The sequence below is a fragment of the Aegilops tauschii genome, chromosome 6, assembly GCF_002575655.3.
Source record: "Aegilops tauschii subsp. strangulata cultivar AL8/78 chromosome 6, Aet v6.0, whole genome shotgun sequence".
NCBI lineage: Eukaryota > Viridiplantae > Streptophyta > Magnoliopsida > Poales > Poaceae > Aegilops > Aegilops tauschii.
In genome coordinates, this window is record NC_053040.3 from 87,788,634 (window position 1) to 87,807,903 (window position 19,270).

Here is a 19,270-nt window from a genome sequence, read left to right on the forward strand (position 1 = left end):
CGAGAGGGCCCAGAGTTACCTCTCCGAAACACGGAGTGACAAATCCTAATCTCGATCTATGCCAACTCAACAAACACCATCGGAGACACCTGTAGAGCATCTTTATAATCACACAGTTATGTTGTGACGTTTTATAGCACACAAGGTGTTCCTCCGGTATTCGGGAGTTGCATAATCTCATAGTTAGAGGAACATGTATAAGTCCTGAAGAAAGCAATAGCAATAAACTAAACGATCATTATGCCAAGCTAATGGATGGGTCTTGTCCATCACATCATTCTCCTAATGATGTGATCCCGTTCATCAAATGACAACACATGTCTATGGTTAGGAAACTTAACCATCTTTGATTAACGAGCTAGTCTAGTAGAGGCAACTACGGACACTTTGTTTTGTCTATGTATTCACACATGTATCAAGTTTCTGGTTAATACAATTCTAGCATGAATAATAAACATTTATCATGATATAAGGAAATATAAATAACAACTTTCTTATTGCCTCTAGGGCATATTTCCTTCAATCGGGACTTCAAAGACGTTTTGAACGTCATGGAGCATATGAGATGTTCTAGTAGTTGAAGCTAATATTGCAAGCAAATGCCCGAGTTGAGAGATATGAAGTCTCCAACAAGTTCTATAGCTGCAAGATGGAGGAGAATATTTCTGTCAGTGAACATATACTCAAAATGTCTGGGTACCATCTCCAAAGCACCGTCATGATCACCATCATCACCGGCTTGACACCTTGATCTCCATCGTAGCATCGTTGTCGTCTCGCCAACTATTGCTTCTTCGACTATTGCTACCGCTTAGTGATAAGGTAAAGCAATTACATGGCGATTGCATTTCATACAATAAAGCGACAACCATAAGGCTCCTGCCAGTTGCCGATAACGGTTACAAAACATGATCATCCCATACAACAAATTATATCTCATCACGTCTTGACCATATCACATCGCAACATGCCCTGCAAAAACAAGTTAGACGTCCTCTACTTTGTTGTTGCAAGTTTTACGTGGCTGCTACGGGCTTCTAGCAAGAACCGTTCTTACCTACGCATCAAAACCACAACGATTTTTCGTCAAGTGTGTTGTTTTAACCTTCAACAAGGACCGGCCATAGTCAAACTCGATTCAACTAAAGTTGAAGAAACTGACACCCGCTAGCCACCTGTGTGCGAAGCACGTTGGTAGAACCAGTCTCATGAATGCGGTCATGTAATATCGGTCCGGGCCGCTTCATCCAAAAATACCGCCGAATCAAAGTAAGACGTTGGTGGTAAGCAGTATGATTATTATCGCCCACAACCCTTTGTATTCTACTCGTGCATATAACATCTACGCATAGACCTGGCTCGGATGCGACTGTTGGGGAACGTAGTATTTCAAAAAAATAATCCTACGATCATGCAATATCTATCTAGGGGAAGCATAGCAACGAGCGGGGAGAGTGTGTCCACGTACCCTCGTAGACTGAAAGCGGAAGCGTTCAGTAACGTGGTTGATGTAGTCGAACGTCTTCACGATCCAACCGATCCAAGTACCGAACGTACGGCACCTCCGTGTTCAGCACACGTTCAGCACGATGACGTCCCTCGAGCTCTTGATCTAGTTGAGGACGAGGGAGAGTTCCGTCAGCACGACGGCGTGGCTACGGTGATGATGAAGTTACCGGCGCAGGGCTTCGCCTAAGCACTACGACGATATGACCGAGGTGTGTAATTGTGGAGGGGGGCACCGCACACGGTTAAGAGAAGACTTGGTGTGTCTTTGGGGTGCCCCCTTCCCACGTATATAAAGGAGGGGGGAGGAGGCCGGCCAAGGGGGGGCGCGCCATAGGGGAGTCCAACTAGGAGTCCCAATCCTAGTTGGAGTCCCCTTCCTTTTTCCAAGAGGGGGAGAGAGAGAAGGAGGAAGAGAGGGAGAAGGAAAGAGGGGGGCGCCGCCGCCTCCCTAGTCCAATTCGGACTTGCCATGAGGGGGGCGCGGCCTCCCCTTGTGGCCCTTCTCTCCTTTCCACTAAAGCCCATTAAGGCCCAATACTTCCCCAGGGGGTTCCGGTGACCTCCCGGTACTCCGAAAAATATCTGAATCACTCTCGAACCATTCCGGTGTCCGAATATAACCTTCCAATATATCGATCTTTACCTCTCGACCATTTCGAGACTCCTCGTCATGTCCGTGATCTCATCCGGGACTCCGAACAAACTTCGGTCATCAAATCACATAACTCATAATACAAATCGTCATCGAACGTTAAGCGTGCGGACCCTACGGGTTCGAGAACTATGTAGACATGACCGAGACATATCTCTGGTCAATAACCAATAGCGGAACTTGGATACTCATATTGGCTCCTACATATTCTATGAAGATCTTTATCGGTCAAACCGCATAACAACATACGTTGTTCCCTTTGTCATCGGTGTGTTACTTGCCCGAGATTCGATCGTCGGTATCATCATACCTAGTTCAATCTCGTTACCGGCAAGTCTCTTTACTCGTCCTGTAATGCATCATCCCGCAACTAACTCATTAGTCATATTGCTTGCAAGGCTTATAGTGATGTGCATTACCGAGAGGGCCCAGAGATACCTCTCCGATACACGGAGTGACAAATCCTAATCTCGATCTATGCCAACTCAAGAAACACCTTCGGAGACACCTGTAGAGCATCTTTATAATCACCTAGCTACGTTGTGATGTTTGATAGCACACAAGGTGTTCCTCCGGTATTCGGGAGTTGCATAATCTCATAGTCAGAGGACCATGTATAAGTCATGAAGAAAGCAATAGCAATAAAACTAATCGATCATTATGCTAAGCTAACAGATGGGTCTTTTCCATCACATCATTCTCTAATGATGTGATCCCGTTCATCAAATGACAACACATGTCTATGGTTAGGAAACTTAACCATCTTTGATTAACGAGCTAGTCAAGTAGAGGCATACTAGGGACACCCTGTTTGTCTATGTATTCACACATGTACTAAGTTTTCGGTCAATACAATTCTAGCATGAATAATAAATATTTATCATGATATAAGGAAATATAAATAACAACTTTATTATTGCCTATAGGGCATATTTCCTTCAATTGGGTGAATGAATGGTTCAGTAAAAAAATTGAGCAAGAAGAAGAAAAACTCATGATCTCTTTCGCTGCCGCACGCAATGGCCATCTTGCGTCCAGCCGAGCAACTGCGTCACAAAACTTGGTGACGGTGGTCTGGATGGCGTACCATTGATACGATACTGATTCCACATTGCATTGTTGGACGATGTGCATGTCATAGGGCGCACTGTGCTTTCGCGCATGAAGCGAATCATGCAAGCGCTGCCAGAAGAGCCCCCTTTCGCTCTTGCCTACGAAATCCACGGAATCCAACCACGCATCGCACAACAGCTCATCCTCCATGGCCGAGTACCTGCCATCCTTCGTACTCTAAAAAACAACATGGCGTTTGAAAATAAGCTCAATTGCATTTGACCGAACACCTGTCGAGCATGATGTCCGCCATGGACGTCGTCAACAGTGGGCGGAGTGTACCTGGCTATGGACAGGTCCAGGATGGACGGTGCTGTCGTAAAAGGCGAGCGGACGCGTCGGTGCTGGTTGCGGAGGTCCAGCAAGCATGTGTGGCGGCCGGAGAGGGACAAAGGGCACGATGCAAAGTATGGCGGAGAAGGGGCGGATTGGAAGGCGGTAGGACCGGGAGGGGAGATTTAGTGGGCCGGGGGTGTCGGAGTCCTACGTATTTGTTGCCTGGACTCCCGCAAACCCCCCACTTTTGTTCCAATTTGGGAGAAAATATGCGTCTGGACAGGTCGACGGACCGATACAGACCCGTATTGAATGAAAAACATGTCTGGTCGTGTAGTCCGGATATATGCGGTTTAAGGATTGATGCGTTGAAGATGCTCTTACTATTCATTAAATAGGGGAGGGTTTTAATGTAGAAAAAGACGTTCCACTTGACAAAAGTTTCCCCCTTGCGTAGTACTCCACAGATTTCTGCCCCGGACTACACGTTGCAGGTAGTTTAGCTCTTTTTTTTGCGAAATCGTTTAGCTAGATATTCATTCGATAGCCGATCGCCTGGACAGTGGGAGAATTCTAGCCCGGATTTTATTTCTCTTCTTCTTGTAAATGATATGACCATTCTATGAGAAATAAAGTCTTTCACCCGTCAAAAAAACTCCACAGATTTCTGCATGCATGCCATGAACTTGATCAGCGACGGTGTCAACTAATGAATTGGTCGTCCTGTGTCCCCAGAGATGCGTTGCGTTTGTCTTTGAGCGGCGTGTGAGTGAGGGCGCGAAATCAAGTTATCAACTTGCGACGCAACGGGCCGATAATGGCACTGAAAGAAGTCGACACGCAGTACTCATAAATTAATGAGTGAGTGCATGTGCATGCATGCAAGGAGAAAAGTTTGAGAGCAATTTAATTGATTGGACAGTTGGAATATTCTCCAGGTTTTGTACCGCAAGTTGAACAATAATTGTATAGCCAGCAGCCGGCTATATGACACTGTCGTGTCATTTAATAATCCACTTGTACAATAGTTAGTCATTACGACTCGGGATATGGAGTGTTGATAGGAAATTGATACAACATCCCCTCGTTTCATTTGTACCATCATACAAAAATTGAATTTGAAAGTCTTATAGCCCGTCTATATCACCCTATTATATTTGCTGTAAGGACCCCTAAAAATTTTTTTTGCTCCAAGGAGATATGCTTCACAATTAATTACTCCCTCCGTTTTTTTTATAAGACGTTTCCGACAGCTTGCTTTGTACTGTTTTGAACAGTGTCTGAATGTCTAAAACATCTTATAAAAATAAACAGAGGTAGTACATGGAAAACAAACCGCTGCGCCATGCTGCCAGCCATGTAAAGGTTGCACTCTCAATAAACGGAGAGCGAATTAAGGTTCTACTAACACTACTAGATTTTTGGGTTTTTTTTTTGCGAGTGAACACTACTAGATTTGACCCTAAGAAAACACTGCTATTTTTTTTTTGCTAATGAAAGAAAAACACTACTAGATTTGCCAAGGACAATATTTAATTATGTACTTCATTCGTTTTATTTACTCTGAATATTAGCTCTATCTTAAGTGAAAATTTGGTCATATTTATATTAAAAATCATTAATATTTTTTGAAAACATGAACATTTTTTGAATTCGTGAACTTTTTTTAAATTGTGAGCATTTATCAAAGACCCCCAAAAAAATTGAAATCATTAATACTTTTTACAAATTCCCTACTTTTGTCTGAAATTGCCAACATTTTTCGGATCCGCGAACATTTCCTAAAATTTAAGAATTTTTTGGAAGTTCACAAAGATATTTTTTTGTTTTGACAACATTTTTCGAATTCAATATTTTTTTTGAATCTGCGAACATTTTTTGAATCAGTGAACTTTTGATATTTGGGCATGATTTTTGAAATTTTCGAACATTTAAAAGAACATGAAGAATTTGTTGATTTATGTACATTTTATGGAATTCCAAAACCTGTACTTGTGAAATTTTTCAAATTGATGAACAATTTTCAAATTAAGAACCTTGAAATCGCGATCATTTTTTTAGAAGACGATCATATTTTTTTTAATTTGGGACAAAAGAACAGGGGTGCATGCGCCCATGGGCTGGCCCAAATCGAGCGCTGCGGAGAGGTAGGGGAGAGCGCGTTTGCTGAGTATCCAGCACGCAGATCGCTGAATAGGGGCACCGCAGGGACAGTAAAATATAAAGTCCCTTTCAAGTCCCGAGCTCAAATGCTCCCTAATAAACAGTAAAACCAGAAAAAAAAATGTATAAAGTTATAAAAGAAATTGATCTTTTTTGGTTGCAAACTTTGACAAATGTGCTTGCAAAAAATTAGCATAAAATGACATTTCATAAAGTCATGATAAAAAAATCAAAACCGATGCTCCAAAAATGATGTGTTCAAAAGCATTCTTGGAGTGCTGATTTTGTTTCTTTTGTCATGACTTCCACGAATGTTGTTTCAAGAAGAAAATTTTCAAGCACTGAGAACATTTGTCAAAGTTTGCACCCTAAAAATTCAGAATTTTCAGAACTTTCTACTATTTTTTCCGGAATTTACTGTTCATTCCAAGCTCATATGAGCTTTGGAGTAGAAAGGGACTTCCGCACCCGCAGGGTGCTTAGCCTGCCCCATGCTTCCTATTCCTTATTCCTACAGCAGTAGCCTGGCTGTATTTAAATGATTTATACGTACTCTGACGCACAGCGGATGCACATCATCAGTCCGAGGACATCAACCAAACGCACGTAGCCTCGCCAGGCAATATTTTCAATCTTCTCAGGCTCAATCCAGGCAGTCCATTTCTCCAGGCACGGTGTTCAGGTATCCAACCAAACAGGCCCTACAAGCGACATATATACCCCTCTCCAGTTTATTCCTCTACTCATCAAATGGTAAAAAAAAATCTATACGGCTACCAGATCTCCACCTGCACCTAGCAACATTATTACAGAAACACACTGTTCCAGCACGTAACCCGGCCAAAGAGAAGGAAGACGGTACTACTTCTTGGCCGCGCCCAGCACCCGGCAGCGGTACTCGCCAAGCGCCCAGATAGGGAAGATGTTCCGATACTGGGAGTAGCTGATCATGCAGTTCTTGTTGAAGACTCCCATGATCTCCTGTTAAATGCGGCAAAAAACAAATTTAGATGATATAACGCTTGAGCTTCCCTAGTACTGTATCAAATATCATGCAAAAAGACAAGCAATTCCTACCTATTCAATGGCATGTTTTAGACTGTCCAAAAAGACATGCAAAAAGGTCACAAGTATTGTTGCAAGATTCTGGTGGGGAGGTGACGACAAGAAAAAGGAAATGCATTGGAAAAAGTGGCAGGACATAGGTATCCCAAAATGTGAGGGGGGAATGGGCTTTAGAGATTTTGGCCTAGTTAATCAAGCCATGTTGGCTAAACAAGGGTGGAGGCTATTGACCAACCCTGACTCGCTTTGTGCAAAGGTGCGCTCAAAGGCAGATATAATCATGATTCAGATTTCTTGGCAGCAACAAAAAAGAGGAACTCCTCTCATACTTGGAGGGCAATTCTACATGGAAGAGAATCCCTGAAACTAGGGCTGATTAAACATGTGGGGGATGGTGCTAGTGTTAACATATGGGAGGACCCTTAAATACCCTCTATGGCTATCGTCCAATTATTCAGTTACCAGGGGATACAGTCACTAAGGTGGAGGAGCTTATTGATCTTGAGAATAATAGTTTGGATCTTATTGTCTTGGAAGAGAACTTTGCAGCACCTGATGTTCAGGCTATTGCTAAAACACCAATAGGTAACTGGGGTGAAGATTGCTGGGCCTGGGCGTTGGTGAGGAATGCTAATTTTTCTGTTCGGTCGGTGTATAAAATTCTGAGCACAAGTATGACACATTCCTATGAACCGTCTTCTTCAGGCACGGCAGGAAATGTCTTCTGGAACAAATTATGGAAACTGTCGGTACACCAAGAGTCAGGAATTTTTGGTGGAGAGTTATAAGAGGATTTGTGACATGTAAATCTGTTCTGCTCACCAGACACATAGAAAAAATCCCATTCTGCGACCTATGTTGCAAGGAGGAAACTATAACCCATGCTCTGTTCGAATGCACTTGGGCGAGACTCTTCTGGAAGGAGATGAAGACCATGGTGCATATAAAAATCCCAGTGCTACATCGTGCCTGAAGAAAACTGGGATCAGACCAATTTGTATGCATTGTATTGTGTGGCTGCTGGGAGGTTTGGTCTGAAAGGAATGCTCGTACTCACGGCGAGAAGGGCCGATCAGTTCAAGCTTCTGTTCGGTGGGCACTTGGTAATGCCGTTGATTTACAACAGCAGGTGAAGTTACTCGCCCTGCGGTAACAGGGAGGAAGCTTGCTGGCAAGCACCGGAACAAGGGACACTGAAAATCAATGTGGATGTGGCATTTCTTGAGCAGGCAGGCTGTGGAAGCACAGGGCTGGTGGTCCAAGATTCAGAGGGCAACCTAATTCGAGCGCAGGCCTTCTGGTATCAATTTGCATCAGGTGCTCAAACTATGGAGCTATACACTATCCAGGACGGGATTCAACTAGCCAAAGAATGGGCTACTCCAGGATATGTGTTGAAATTGATGCTAAAGAGATGGTTAAGATGTACAACTCTGGATTTTCAGACAGAGCAGCGGATGCAGCTGTTTGCCATGAAATCAAAGAGCTTTTGGGAGGGTTTATGAGCTAATGTCTGGTGTTTGTGCAAAGGGAAGCCAATGAAGCGGCCCACCGGTGTGCAAAGCAAGCCACAGAAGAGAGGAAATGTTTGTGGATTAATTATATGCCTTCTTTCTTAGTTGGTTGTATTCAGCTACCGTGTAATCCTCCTAACTGAGTAATAAAGCTCTTGATTCGCAAAAGAAAAGGTTTTCTCTGGTCAAATAGTAGTTACATTTCGCTGCACTGGTTTGAACTGCCTTCACATGCACAGCTGTGTTTATTACTAAAATGTTTTCCTTTGGATCTAGAGAAAATTTGTATGTTGAGAAACCATGAGATGGTGGTAAAGCATTTATGACTTACTTGCTGAGGAAATTCCCCATCCTCTGATTGTAAGTTTATCAAAACCTTCGCTGCTCGATGCAGAGGCGTCGGGTCTCTCTCAGCCTGTACCCAAACGAGATTTTAAGAACCATCGTGAATGAAGACATCATATGGTACTACCACAATCCACAGGTAACTGTAAACACACCTGTCCTGCGTCAATTAGAGTCAGCATGGCCCAGCCAGTGTTGACAGCATGAGTATGCTTCCCTTCAAGATTGGTGTAAACCTAATTGAATGGAAGTCAAAACATGATTATTGGTTAGTAAAAATTTCTTATGGTCCCCAGGAAGATGATGTGCATCTAAAGATCAAGATGCAAGAATACCATGCTTTACAGGGCATGCAGTCCTGAACGGTGAAAGCAGGAAAAAGAGCAAATGACTCTTTAGAAGAAAAGGAGAGTTTTATATCAAGTTGTTGTCCATTACGTTGACTCATATGTAACAATATTAACATTAATTCTAATAGACTGACATACAATATTTATCACATCACACTGACGATGAAGATTGGAATATAGAGATGCAATCCAGTATTCCAGTAAACAAGATTGCAAGTACATTCAAAACTAGGTAGAAATGAATCTACCTGATCTTGAGATGACAGATAGCTTTCTCCCCAGCCACCGAAAGGAAGCTCTTTTGACATCAGAAAGTCACATGCCTTTCTGATTGCAGGACTGCTCTTGAAGGTTCTACCTGCAGCTAGTAGCCCCTTCACTCCGAACCATGTGCCATAGGTGAAGCACACAGCCCAAGAGCCATACCTGTAGGAAAACAGATATAGAACGACGCAGTGTTATATGCATGTATTACTTGTATTCTTCTACATGGTGTCTGAAAACTAACCATGAACCATCTTTTCTTTGGATGCTCTCAATGTAACTAGCAGCTTTGTTGATACAGTTATCTACATCTTTCCTGCGGTGCCCAGGATAGAGCTTTTTAAATGATGTCAGGGCCTGAATTGCGGCTGAGGTACATTCCACATACCTGACACCAATTGAGTATTTAAAAAAATTCAGTTTGTCTCTCTATGGCAAGCAGCATAAAAATTGACAAGTTATTGCATCTTACGGGTAATCAATCACAATATCTCCGAATGTCTCGGCAGGGTTGATAAGCTGAACAGTTTAACAAACAATCAGATGGAAGAATTTTCGTAAATCAATAAGATTATATGACTAATGATTGGTTGTAGTTTTCAAACAAAGGAAACATCGGTCCAGTAAACCTGTATTAATTCAATATGAATTTTTTAATGGATGTACCTGTCCTCTTTGACTTGATATTTAATGATTCAAATTAGGCAATTACCTCATGAAGCACGCAACTTAAGAGCAACCTCCTAGTTGTAATGGTAGCACAACAACAAACAAATGAGGCAGGTACATACCTCAAGCCAGGCATAAGACCTTTGGAGTTCATATGTTGCGAAGCCACCATTTTCATTCTGTAAAGATTAAAACAAATTTGTTAAAACGGCACATCTCAAAATAATGTTTTACATATAATGCAAAAAAATACATAGAAGAGACTTTGAAATACAGGTTTCTTCCTTTTGAAGGAGTCTAGTCCACAACAGTTTTATATATGTTACCCCTGGGGCAATAATCTGGTGAAGCAACCAGGGCAACCAAAATTTTCAAAGCAAAGTCCAATTTGCAGCTACACTGCTCCACTTTGGTTTTGATGTGAATACAGCAAGGGAGAGCCCTGGTGTTCAGTAAATAACACCACTTCACTAATACAGTATTGCCTTATGATCTGTGCAATTTAGCAGAAGATAGAAACACTACTCGATATTAATCAACAGCTTAGCAGTACTTATCCTGAAGGCCGAAAGCACTTGCAGATAAAATACCTTGTGTGATATAACCTAACTGCAGCTTTGTAAAATATCAAAAGTTTACCATTTCACAGTAATGTACTGATAGCAAAAAAGCACTTGCAGATAGAATTATCCTATATGACAAAACCTATGTGATGCTTTATAGTATATACTAGCAACCGTCCACATGCAATGCACATTTCTTGCCATATATGTTACAAAAATAGGGCATACCCAGTGCTGAAAGCTCCCAGAAAAGGTGGGAAGTGGGGAAGGGAATTTCTAGACAGCCTTACCCTCGCATAATAGTTCTGCAGGGAATTTCTTGCCATATATATTGCATAGAATAAAATATATCCACATATGTAGAAACCCAAATTTATAATGTAAGTGTACTCAGTATTGAAATTATTTTTCACCATGTAAATTACTCAAATGAAGAAAGACTAAGCTCTAACCATACACTAAATGGTAAGCTATAAACGTACAACTAAAATAGACGATCCATTATTATTTATGAACTGTCGATCAAATAGACCATTATTAGAGGAGAGAATACAGGGTAAGGTTCCAAGTAAAATTCTCAACCCTTGGATCTGCGAGATAAAGATCATAAATATTAAGAATGGCTAAGATTGTTTGGATCAAACTCTAACTCATACTTTTCATATTTGCATAGATATAGATATATAAAAAAGTAACAATTCACTACTCCTAGACTGAGTGCTCACATGACATGAGAGAGATATATGGACCCTCTTCTAGGCAAACTGATACAATAGTTACAACTAACACAATCTAAAGGTTTGAATGCATTTACCATCCAAGACATCAAACAATTGACAGCATCATATAGTCTGTTAACTTCCACCGATTCGCCCACAATTTCTGGAGAAATCTTTGATAGCAATAATGAGGCCTGAAGGTAAAAGAAAATTCAACAATTAAACTATTTAAAACAAATGGTTATGCATATGAGAACTTGGCAGTTGACAAAACATACCAGCAGCTAAAAACCAGTGAACAAAACCAGATCTTATACATATGAGAGCTAGAATGATTCTTATTCCGTATGGTGCAAGAATAAAATTTCCTAGATTTCAAACAGGACAAAGTTTTAACTTCAAAGGTAGCTCCTTGTTGCTAACACTGACGGCCTAATTCACCTTTAGTCCTTCTGCAGTGCAATCTGATATAGGCCAACCATGATCAGCTGTAGAAAAGGGCCATGCACCTTTAGATATGTGACGGTACCAGTAACTCAGATCTCCAGGGCAGTCATCAACAACCTTTCGTATAATAGCAACAGGTAAGTACTAAGTACTGAAATGTACTTAAACGTTTCTTTTTTGCGGAGTAAAATGCACTTCAAGTGTTGACTGGTAAACAAACAGCCATGTGACATGTACCTGAGAGTTCTTAATAAAATCATGTGCCAGCTTAAGAGTGGGAGCAAACTCTTCAATGAGGTCAGTGGCCGCAATAGCTTGAACTGCAAAAGCTGTGTCCCAGAGCTGGCTGCCATTATAACCCTACAGTGGACAGAAATTGGATCGATTATAATCAAAGAGAAAGAAAAGCTAATGATGGACGGGTATAAGCAGGAAATCCGGTTACTAACCGAGTAAAAAAAAACAACTTTCCAGTTCCATGTAAAGACAGTAAGACATAGACAAATAGCTGTCTCTTATTGTAGCAGCTGCCTTAGTGAAAAGTAAATGAATGAAGTAAATAAAAACTCATTACCTGCATCTTCATGCCATCTTCAGCAACCCATAAGTAATCATATATTCTTGGAATGTGTAGCTTGAATGCTTCTGAGTTTGGATCTTCAATCCAGCAAGCAAGCATATTTAATACCTGCACATAAATTTATTCAATAATCAGTTGAACAGTATGATTATCTTTTTTGAGAAATATATTAAACTTATCTAGACATTATTAAGGTTTAAACTCCTGGTATGTAAGTTCACAAGCTTTGAACAAGAAATCATAGAATATGAGGATTCTTTCTCCACTAAATCAGCAAGATAGGGAGAAGTGCACAAAATGAACATATGTCCCAAACTAAAGAAATCATCATATATATTAAGGCACTAAGAACAATTTCCGATTTGAAAATATTATGAATTGGAGCAAAAATGAAATAAACCCCTGTAAAGCTTCACAAACCATTCAAATAATGCTTGCTTGTAACTTTTGTGCGCTTTACAGAGGATTATGGTTTAGCATTACTGAACACTATGGTTTGCCTTAGGGGACACTAGCTTGGCATAGAGGATACTGTCCACAAGTCCTTCAGCCCTTGTGACATAGAAGTGTACATGTTTTAAAACCAAAGGGCAAACCCGCAATATATAATCGTGGGATATGGTATTACATGAAGTAAGAATAGGTGAACTTGCTGCTGCAATTGTGGTCAATTACAAGGCTGTAGAGAGACTTTAGTTCTCACATGCGATTTGGGCACAGGTAATGCTACAGTACAGTGGCTGGACAATCAGGCCAGCAAAACCAGAAAGTTTAAAGAGGCATGCATGAAATAAAGCACTGCAGTTATTATCTCTGCATCTTACAGGACGAAAGGATCATCCTGATGCTTGAAGCAAGAAAAAGACAAAAGGCAGATCAGCAGGCAAGCATATTCTTCAGATTACCTTGTTCACAGGACCAATGCAAATGTATCGAGTGTTCTCATCTTCATAATGAACATGCTGCATGACATGGTTCAAAGATTTCTCTCTCAGTTTGTTCCCAGGCCAGTGCATCATAACAGGTTCAACAAATTTATGGAGAGTGGCCCATAAGATATCTTGTATGAGTGGATGTGGGTAGTACAGATCTTCCTACAATAAAGCACAAGAAAAAACCTTCAAAGAACAATCTTAATCATTAGATCCTAAATAGACATCATGCAGATAAAGAAAGATAAATAGGGCAGCTTAGGCTTCTATAAATTTCAAAGATTAATTATAAATCTATAATCACTTATCCTTCCGCTAAGACCAGTAATCTATAATCTATTCTTTGAAGGAAAAGGGAATTCTCTCAATGTTGAAGATGCTGTTGATTGTGAACCCATATAGGCTATTTGTAAAGAGGAATGGGAAAAAAATCACGGAAAACCGGGCTATTATACAATACTTACTATCTTATGTAACACAGCGGGATTATTTCGCTACTATGTTTACACAAGCAATAACGGTAAATGCACCAGAATTCTTGGAGAATATTCAAATACCAGAAAGAGCCAGCTACATTAAGATAATTATTATGTTACTTGAGTCTGCAATTATGAAGCAAGCACGAATGAGAGGGAACCGTGCTCTTCAGGCGGCTATGGTATCCCAATCTATTGTGTTTCAGATATTATCACCTATTGAATCATGAGTTATAAGTAGCACAACAAAACGTTTTGACCACATTCACATGGAAGATGCACCGCAATCAGTCTTTCTCCTGCACCAGGCAGTGTACGATAGCAACTTACAAGCATGAAAATCTGGGAATACAAGGCAATCCCCATCAAACTTGTAGGCTGCTTATATCAAAGCCTCCGAACCAAGGACTAGTAAACTATTCAGTGGTACAACGAATATTTCTGAAACTGTATTTCACATTCATGGCCCATACTGCTATTCAAATCGAAATGGCTATGTCAACTCATTATGTTGGCAATGGGACTTCTTAAAGACCCTGTACTTTGGCAATGAGGTTCCTTAAAGACTTTGTACCTTGGCTATGGGTCATCTTAAAGACTCTTTCCTAGAGTGAGGACCACATTGGCACAAGTAGATCTACTTAGGATTTTTTCCATTAACTCTGGCTCATCATGGCCCATAAGAAATTTGGCTCGCACACATCAACATCACTAAGAAAGATTGAGATAAGCAAAAACCTTAGCACAGAGATTGCGAGCACTGTCCCAATCAACCTCGCTGTAGGGGACTTTGAAGAGTTCATTTCTTAGTTCCAATATAATTGGTGTAATTCGGCCGACAAACCTCTTTCCATAAACGTAGCACATGGGTAGATACACCATTCTGCAGTGACACCACATTCGACCTGCACGATAGCGTCAGGCATATCAGCAAGACATAACCAACATGGAAGATCAAAGCAATTAATGCTGACATAGTGCAAAAAAGAACCTGGGTGGACTGGCAGGCAATACGGCAACATCCATGTTTCCGGTGGCAGTGGATTGTTACCAGACCAATCAAATACACCAAGTACCTTAAATAAGTCAGGGAATTAGGAGGAATTCCTTAGGCCATAGTCAGACTGTGCAAAATGGAAGCAGCCTTCATAGAGAGGAAAAAATGTTAATTCCATACCGCGAGCCAAAACTTTCCCCATGATGTTATATAAGTTGCTCCCCCATGGTCTAAAATCCAGTTTCGACCTTTCTCCATAGCTCCATCTCCACTATCTGGTCCCTCACCAAGCAATCTCAAAGAAACATAGGTCAAGGCTGAGCCAAACATGGTGCTTGGACCCTCAATGTGTAATCCCCAACCTCCATCTTCATTCTACACACAATCGCCAAAAAATTATTTACTTTATCCACTGTGAGATGGCACAGTTGGCAAATAGATCCTTGCCTGATGATTATAGAGATATCGACGGATCTCCTTTTGATGTTCTGATGATAAAACAGTGTTCAGTGCTCCAGTAACATGTAGCATTATAAGCTGAATAGAAGATAAAATGCAGTGAGTAAGTTTCCATATGACATAAACAAGTTTTTAAATGAAATGTCAAACCAGGGGAAGTACCAATCCTGGCATAAGGAACATAGGACCCCCATAATCCCCAGGCCAGTGTCCATCGTGTGCCTGGAGAGTAGAAAAAGTGCTGAGCGCCCTTCTCAAAGTGGTCGACACAGCTTCCTCCGTGACATCTTCATTCTCCCCCAGCTTGATAGCAGGAAGATCCAACTTAAGTGGATTTTCTTTTGCAAGCTGCAGTACATACAAGAGAACAAACGCTTTAGAAGCTACGGAGATATTCCAAAGCAAAAAAACACCCTAGTTTTAGTAGCACAAAGAATCCACAGGCAAGTTGAACTGAAGTGGTAGAACAAAAAGGAAAAGACTCAGGAAAATATCACTACTCCAGCATCAAGAATTGGTCTGCCCTCTTGCTAAATACTGTTAGAGCACTATGAATTGTGCTTCTGGTCTTAACTCTTAACCCAGTCCCGAAAAGTATTGACCATCTCTGTGGTAATTGGGTTAAAAACCTTTTAACCTGAAGGTAAGGGAAATGACTCTAGTGGAGATAACAGCAAGTCAGCAATACAGTGCCCTTCCTTTAACGCACGCAACAAAAGCATGTTCTCAATCAACATCATAGACCTTCTGACCCCAAATGCTGTTATAAATATCGATAGCTACGGTTCAGCTGAACATTGCATTGCATTGCTTAAATCAAGTCTGCTACAGGATACACTCTCCTCGCTTGCTCTGCTCTTTGGTTGCTTGATAAAAACACAGGTGTAATACACCTGGAAATTCCGTGGTTTATATGAACGGAAAGAAAGAACTGCAGGCGTCATGCGTCCCGTTCAGAGAACAAAATGCCCAGCGTCAGCCAGCACACTTGCCGATCGCGTGCACTGTGTGCTTCCGGTGGGCATTAAAAGCTGAAGTAGGAGCAGTTGGCAACGGGAAAGCGGGGCCGTGCCCGTGCCCATCCAGAGCGTGGCGCTTGCGTCTCAGATATTCATAGTATATACGTATGCAAGATCGGATCCCAGCATACTCGCTGCGCATTAAAACCTTTGCCAAGTGGTGTAGGAGAGACTAGACAGTCTGATGCTGCAATCTTCCTTTGCTTAGAAAGGTTGCGGCATACTGTAGTCTCGCTGCGCATTAAAATCGTTTTGAAATGTAAGGTGGCTCGCTGGCAGCTACCTTCTGGCGCGGCTGCCGGCTCGTACCAGTACGCGGCGACTAGTCGTTGGATGTGGCAGGCGGCATCATCCAGGTGACAAAAAATGTAGCTACGGTAGGGGGAAAAAACTGTGGGGCTTCGCCATCGCGGAGCCACCCGGAATTCGAAATCGTGGCATGCAGGGCAGGGCAGCGGCGACCGAGGGGGAGGGGCGGGAGGGGGGCATTCGGTTCGTGGGGTTACCTGGATGCGCATGGGGAGGTCGGCGCTGTGCTTGAGCTGGTGGCGGCGCGCGGCGAACTCCCGGCGCGCGGCGTCGACGGCGGCGAGGGCGTCGGGGTCGTCGGCGGCGGCGTCGAACTCCCAGACCTGGCGGCCGACGTGCGCGTTCTTGGTGCGCAGCCACGGGTCGGCCCCGCCCTCCGCGATCTTCAGCCGCCACATCCCTCCGGCCCCGGCGAGCCTCCCCGGCGACCAACCGAACAGTACTGCACGACCACCGCCGGCACTGGCAGCAGGAGGAGCAGAGGACGAGGGCGGAGCAGGACAAATGGGCAATGGCGAGATCTGCCGGCCCGATCCGGCGAAGAATTAGATAATGGGGGTTTCGGATCGCGCGGGGCGGGGCTGGAGCGGGGTTTGGACGGGAGCGCGCGCGCGGTGCGGCGACGTGGCGTGGGACGTCTCTCGCCCCCTCGACTCTATCTCTCTCGGCAGTGGCTTTTTGGCTCAACGCCTGCAGGCTCTCTGACCCGCTCGTGGAGGGGAGAGGGGAGGGGGGTTGGGGTTTTGTGGGGGCAGGTGGTGGGGCGTGATAGGTGTCAGCGTTCTAATAGTACCGTGATGCCGTCCGATCTGTTCCCCGTCGACGACGTCCAACCAGCACCACTAGTTCGTTCTCTCCATTTTCTTTTGTGCGGGAACACGTCACTGCCCATCCTCTGGTTACTTAACCAAAACCACTCCATCGGTCGGACGGCGAGTTAAAATCCAGGTAACCACCACATTCGCGATGCGGTTAGCATAAAACTACGTACTACTCCTACCACTTTAGAGATCGTTGCACTTTGCGCCACGCCGAATTTTTTACGGTGGCAAAAAACACTACGCCGTTTTTTCAACATAATTTGACGTGTCCAAGCACTCGCATGGGTGGCGGCGCACCTAACGCTCGTCCGACCAACACTGTCGGAACCAGTTTCCCTAAAGGGAAACGGACGACCAACTCACTCTCTCGACCAGCTCACTCCCTCGCTCCCTCTCACGCCCCTCTTGATCTCTCTCCCATGTGCGCCGCCGACGCCGCTCACTCTCACCGTCAGCTCGCAATGTCGTTCTGAAAAGACGGGAAGGAGAGCTGTGAGAATGAATTGAGCTACACCGACATGGACATGAATCTGTGGGTAAGATTTTCCATTGGTTTGGGTTTGGGTTAGGGTTTGGATTTGTGCTGTTACCATCTTTGATTTAAGCTAAGTTGACCAAGCAGGAAAACCCTGAGACCACTATTGATGTTTCCTTCTGTGGATGAGTGGCTCATCCGGTCATGAATGCAAGCTTCATCACTTTAGGGCCTAGAAATGCGTTGCCTTTTATAGCATAGACATTGGGAAGAGATTTTATGGCTGCGTTAAGCACATAATGTGTTGTAGATGTTGAATTGCAAAGTAGACAACTGAAATCAGCCATATACTGAATCTTGTAGTTGCTGGCTTGCAAAGTTCTTAACTGAACTTAGCCATGTACTGAATGTTGTAGTTGATGACTTGCAATGTGCCTAACTAAATATACATATACTATATGTTGCATTTTCTCACTTGCAAAGTACTTAACTGTAGGGATGAACTGGGTAGGGTATGGGTGGATAAAACCTCCTTTTGCCCAAACCCATACCTGTTGGGAATCGTAGCATAATTTTAAAATTTTCCTACGCTCACCAAGATGCATCTATGGAGTATACTAGCAACGAGGGGAAAAGAGTGCATCTACATACCCTTGTAGATCACGAGCGGAAGCGTTCCAATGAACGTGGATGACGGAGTCATACTCGCCGTGATCCAAATCACCGATGACCGAGTGCCGAACGGACGGCACCTCCGCGTTCAACACACGTACGGTGCAGCGACGTCTCCTCCTTCTTGATCCAGCAAGGGGGAAGGAGAGGTTAATGGAGATCCAGCAGCACGACGGCGTGGTGGTGGATGTAGCGGGTCTCGGCAGGGCTTCATCGAGCTTCTGCGAGAGGGAGAGGTGTAGCAGGGGAGGAGGGAGGCGCCCAAGGCTGAGATATTGCTGCCCTCCCTCCCCCCCATTTATATAGGCCCCCTGGGAGGGGGGGCGCTGGCCAAACCCCATCTAGGGTGGGGGGCGGCGGCCAAGGGGGTGCCTTGCCCCCCAAGGCAAGTGGGAAGCCCCCCCACCCTAGGGTTTCCAACCCTAGGCGCATGGGGGAGGCCCATGGAGGGCGCCCAGCCCACTAGGGGCTGGTTCCCTTCCCACTTCAGCCCATGGGGCCCTCCGGGATAGGTGGCCCCACCCGGTGGACCCCCGGGACCCTTCCTGTGGTCCCGGTACAATACCGGTAACCCCCGAAACTTTCCCGGTGGCCGAAACTTGACTTCCTATATATAATTCTTCACCTCCGGACCATTCCGGAACTCCTCGTGACGTCCGGGATCTCATTCGGGACTTCGAACAACTTTCGGGTTTCCGCATACACATATCTCTACAACCCTAGCGTCACCGAACCTTAAGTGTGTAGACCCTACGGGTTCGGGAGACATGCAGACATGACTGAGACGCCTCTCCGGTCAATAACCAACAGCGGGATCTGGATACCCATGTTGGCTCCCACATGTTCCACGATGATCTCATCGGATGAACCACGGTGTCGAG

General features: G+C 43.7%; 1 protein-coding gene across 1 annotated transcript; it reads right to left on the reverse strand.

The window, feature by feature from the left end:
- Nucleotides 1–6,305: 6,305 nt before the first annotated feature.
- Nucleotides 6,306–17,174, reverse strand: LOC109764558 (cycloartenol synthase). The gene is made up of 18 exons (XM_020323361.4): nt 16,619–17,174; nt 15,256–15,441; nt 15,082–15,171; nt 14,815–15,009; nt 14,629–14,713; nt 14,376–14,542; nt 13,135–13,323; nt 12,224–12,337; nt 11,887–12,009; nt 11,644–11,766; nt 11,298–11,396; nt 10,043–10,099; nt 9,724–9,770; nt 9,496–9,639; nt 9,236–9,413; nt 8,793–8,873; nt 8,624–8,707; nt 6,306–6,694 (listed from the first exon to the last, which is right to left on the reverse strand). Exons 1-18 carry the CDS (start codon nt 16,817–16,819, stop codon nt 6,575–6,577), a joined length of 2,283 nt encoding a protein of 760 aa, XP_020178950.1. The 5' UTR covers nt 16,820–17,174; the 3' UTR covers nt 6,306–6,574.
- Nucleotides 17,175–19,270: the final 2,096 nt, after the last annotated feature.

What these genes read in the sequence shown, in the direction of transcription:
- LOC109764558 (XM_020323361.4), bottom strand. Translation starts at nt 16,819, where the DNA reads ATGTGGCGGCTGAAGATCGCGGAGGGCGGGGCCGACCCGTGGCTGCGC. An exon ending in TTGCCTGCCAGTCCACCCAG is followed by an intron (nt 14,543 to 14,628) that starts GTTCTTTTTTGC and finishes GCTATCGTGCAG; the next exon opens with GTCGAATGTGGTGTCACTGC. An exon ending in ATGGGGAATTTCCTCAGCAA is followed by an intron (nt 6,695 to 8,623) that starts GTAAGTCATAAA and finishes CGCATTTAACAG; the next exon opens with GAGATCATGGGAGTCTTCAA.